Consider the following 2,822-nt stretch of genomic DNA (forward strand, 5'->3'; position numbering starts at 1 on the left):
GGGGCTGTACCGGGATGTGGGGCAGATCTGGGGGGCGGTTGGGGGGGGCACGAGCAGTGAAGGAGGGGAAGCCCCGACTGTACGGGTCCCCTGCCCCATCCTGCACCTATGGGAGAATAGAGGGAGGGGAATCCTTGGGGTCTGACCCCCCCACAATGTCCCTCCCCCACAACGCCCCTCATACCTCCCCGAATATCCCCCCCACATCCCCTAATGCCCCCCACCTCACAACCCCTCCCAATTCCCCCCCATACACCACAATGACCCCTATAACCCCCATTATCCCCCCCATTTAGTCCCCCCTCCTGACCCCCCCTACTCACGTGCACCGATGCAGCCGTGTCCCCCCCCAGCCCCGGAGTCCCCCCCGGCCCGGCCACGTCCTGGGGGTCGTGGTACAGCAATACCCCCACAGCTCCCACTGCCTCCGCTGCTGCCACCTGTGGACCCCCCCAAGACCCCCAGGTTACCAGAGGGAACCCCCAACACCTCCCATATTCCCCACTCAGGACCCCCATAGTCCCCCCAGGACTCCCCCAGGACCCCTCCTCCTCACCTTAGCAGCCGGGGTCCCCTTCCCCATCCGCAGCAGCAGTATGTGCCCCCCCAGCGTCACCCCCCGTGCCCGCAGCAGCTCCAGGTCCTGGGGGCGGCCATAGTGGCCATAAACCAACCCCCCCTGTGTAGGGTGGAGGGGTCAGTGGGATCTGTGGGGTCAAGGGTAGAGGGGAGGGTTTGGGTGGGGGATATGGGGGGGTCACCGTGACGTTCCCAGCAGGGCTCCATGGGCAGAAGGCATCGGGGTCGAGGTGGAGCCGCTCCAACTCCCTGCCCTCTGCATCCACCCACACCAGGGAGGGGGGGGGACCCCTAATGGGGTCCAGAGGGGAAGAGATCAGGACTGTGCCATGAGCCGTGTACCCCAAACCCAAACCCTGAGCATTGGGACTCACTGAGACCCCAAGCACCGAGTTGTGGGGACCACCCCAGAGCTCCCAGACCACACACAACCCTCAGAAGGACCCTCAGGACCCCTCCAGAGCCCCATCCAGACCCTCAGGACCCCTCCAAGGTCCATCCAGCCCCCCCAGGACCCTCATCCCCCCCCATGACCCCCCCGTACCTGGTGGGCAGGGGCACCCTCTGGGGTCGGTTCCACGCCCGGTGCAGCCCCGCCCCCACCATTGCACTCAGCACGGCCTGAGCCAAGGCCTGACCCCGCCCCGAACCCGGGGGGTGCGGCTCCATCGCCACCTCCCTGTGGGGTCAGAGGTCAGGGGTCATGTCGAGGTCAAAGGTCAGAGGTGGGGGGGGTCAGAGGGCAGGGTTTGGATGGGGTCGAAGTATGGTGTTGGGGTTAGAGGTCACAATGGAGACAGGGGTCAGAGGGCAGAGGTCACAGAAACGTTAGAGGGGTCATGGCTGGGTCAGAGGTCAGAGGTTGGGGGCAGGGTAATTAGGTCAGGGGTCACAGCTGGGTCAAAGGTCAGGGATCAAAAGGCCACTGCAGGGTCATGGGGTCACAGCGGTGTCAGCAGTCAGGGTTTGGGGGTTAGGGTATGGGGTGAAAGGTCACAGCAGGGTCATAGGGATGATGGTGGGGTCACAGGTCAGAGGTCAGAGGTCGCTCACCGCACCCAGGCCTCAATGCGCTCCCCCCGCAGGCGGCGCTGCAGCTCCTCCCGCAGCTGAGGCCACGTGGGCGGAGCTTCGGGTCTAGCCCCGCCCACAACCTCCTCCAGGGTGACGTCACCGGGATCAGGCCCCGCCCACGCCCCGCCCCCACACGGCGTCCGTCCAATCCCGGCCACCAACAGCCCTGTGGGCGGGGCCAGAGGTGGGCGGGGCCAAGGAAAAGGGGCGTGGCTATCGTAAATTAGTGGGCGTGGTCTGGAATAGGACGCAATCTAATGTGCGGTGGGCGTGGCTTTTAGACAGCAGGGGCGTGACTATCGCATGGTCGGGGGCGTGGTCAATGAGTGGTTGTGGGCGTGGCCTGGAAAGGGGGCGTGGCCTTTCGGGTGGGCGTGGCCTGTCCTTACCCAGCAGGAAGGCGGAGGCGGAGCCAAGCGCCAACGTGACCAATGGATGGAGACATGGGCGGGGCTGGGGGCGGGGCTTGAGACGGGGGCGGGGCCTGGGGGGTGGGGGGGGCAGCAGAACAAGGGGTCCTGCCCCACCATCGCCCCCCTCCCCTTCCTCCTCCTCCTCTTCTTCCTCCTCCTCTGGGTCGCGGTGACGGCTGTAGGCGACCACCCCCACGCTGGGGGGGGGCTGTGACAGTGTGTTACCATGAGGGGGAGGAAGGAACCAAAGGGGTCGTGGGGGGGGGCAGGGGGTGGTTACCTGTCTGTGAATGCAGCGTCTGAGGGTCTCCATTGTACTGGGCTGAATGAGGACCCTGTTAGAGGGGGTTTCCTCGAGGGTCAGGGAGCTCTGAGGGGGGTGTTGGGGGTCTGAGGGGGTCTTTGACGGGGTCCTGAAGGACCTGAGGGGCTCCATATGTATGGAGGGGGGTCTGAGTTGTCACTGGGGGTCCTGAGGGGTTCTGAATGGGTTTGGGGTGAGGTCCAGGGGCTCAAGGGGTGAACTGGGGGTACAAAATGGTCCTGGGGGGTCCATAAGGCTGAATAGAGGGGGGCTCTGAGGGGTTCCGGAGGACCTGGGGTGGGGTCCACAGTGCTCCGGGGGGGGCAGAGGAGTTCTGAAAGTGTTCAGTGGGTCCCAGGGGAATCCCATACAGCTGCACCCCCCACGTTTCCCCACTGTGGACTTTACCCCCAGGGCAGACTTTGCCCAACACCCCCCCACCCCAGGCTCCC

General features: G+C 65.5%; 1 protein-coding gene across 1 annotated transcript in view; it reads right to left on the minus strand.

Annotated features, from left to right (window-relative positions):
- Positions 1-2,379, minus strand: part of LOC107307060 (transferrin receptor protein 2) — a 4,139-nt gene extending 1,760 nt beyond the window's left edge. Inside the window, exons 1-8 of the mRNA XM_032441666.1 lie at positions 2,347-2,379; positions 2,043-2,274; positions 1,633-1,819; positions 1,124-1,258; positions 762-870; positions 557-679; positions 324-440; positions 6-106 (exon numbers count right to left, since the gene is read on the minus strand). Coding sequence (XP_032297557.1) covers positions 6-106; positions 324-440; positions 557-679; positions 762-870; positions 1,124-1,258; positions 1,633-1,819; positions 2,043-2,274; positions 2,347-2,379 — 1,037 coding nt within the window. The remainder of the gene's footprint in view (positions 1-5; positions 107-323; positions 441-556; positions 680-761; positions 871-1,123; positions 1,259-1,632; positions 1,820-2,042; positions 2,275-2,346) is intronic.
- Positions 2,380-2,822: the final 443 nt, after the last annotated feature.

The sequence above is a fragment of the Coturnix japonica genome, unplaced genomic scaffold (assembly GCF_001577835.2).
Source record: "Coturnix japonica isolate 7356 unplaced genomic scaffold, Coturnix japonica 2.1 chrUnrandom476, whole genome shotgun sequence".
NCBI classification, from domain to species: Eukaryota; Metazoa; Chordata; class Aves; order Galliformes; family Phasianidae; genus Coturnix; species Coturnix japonica.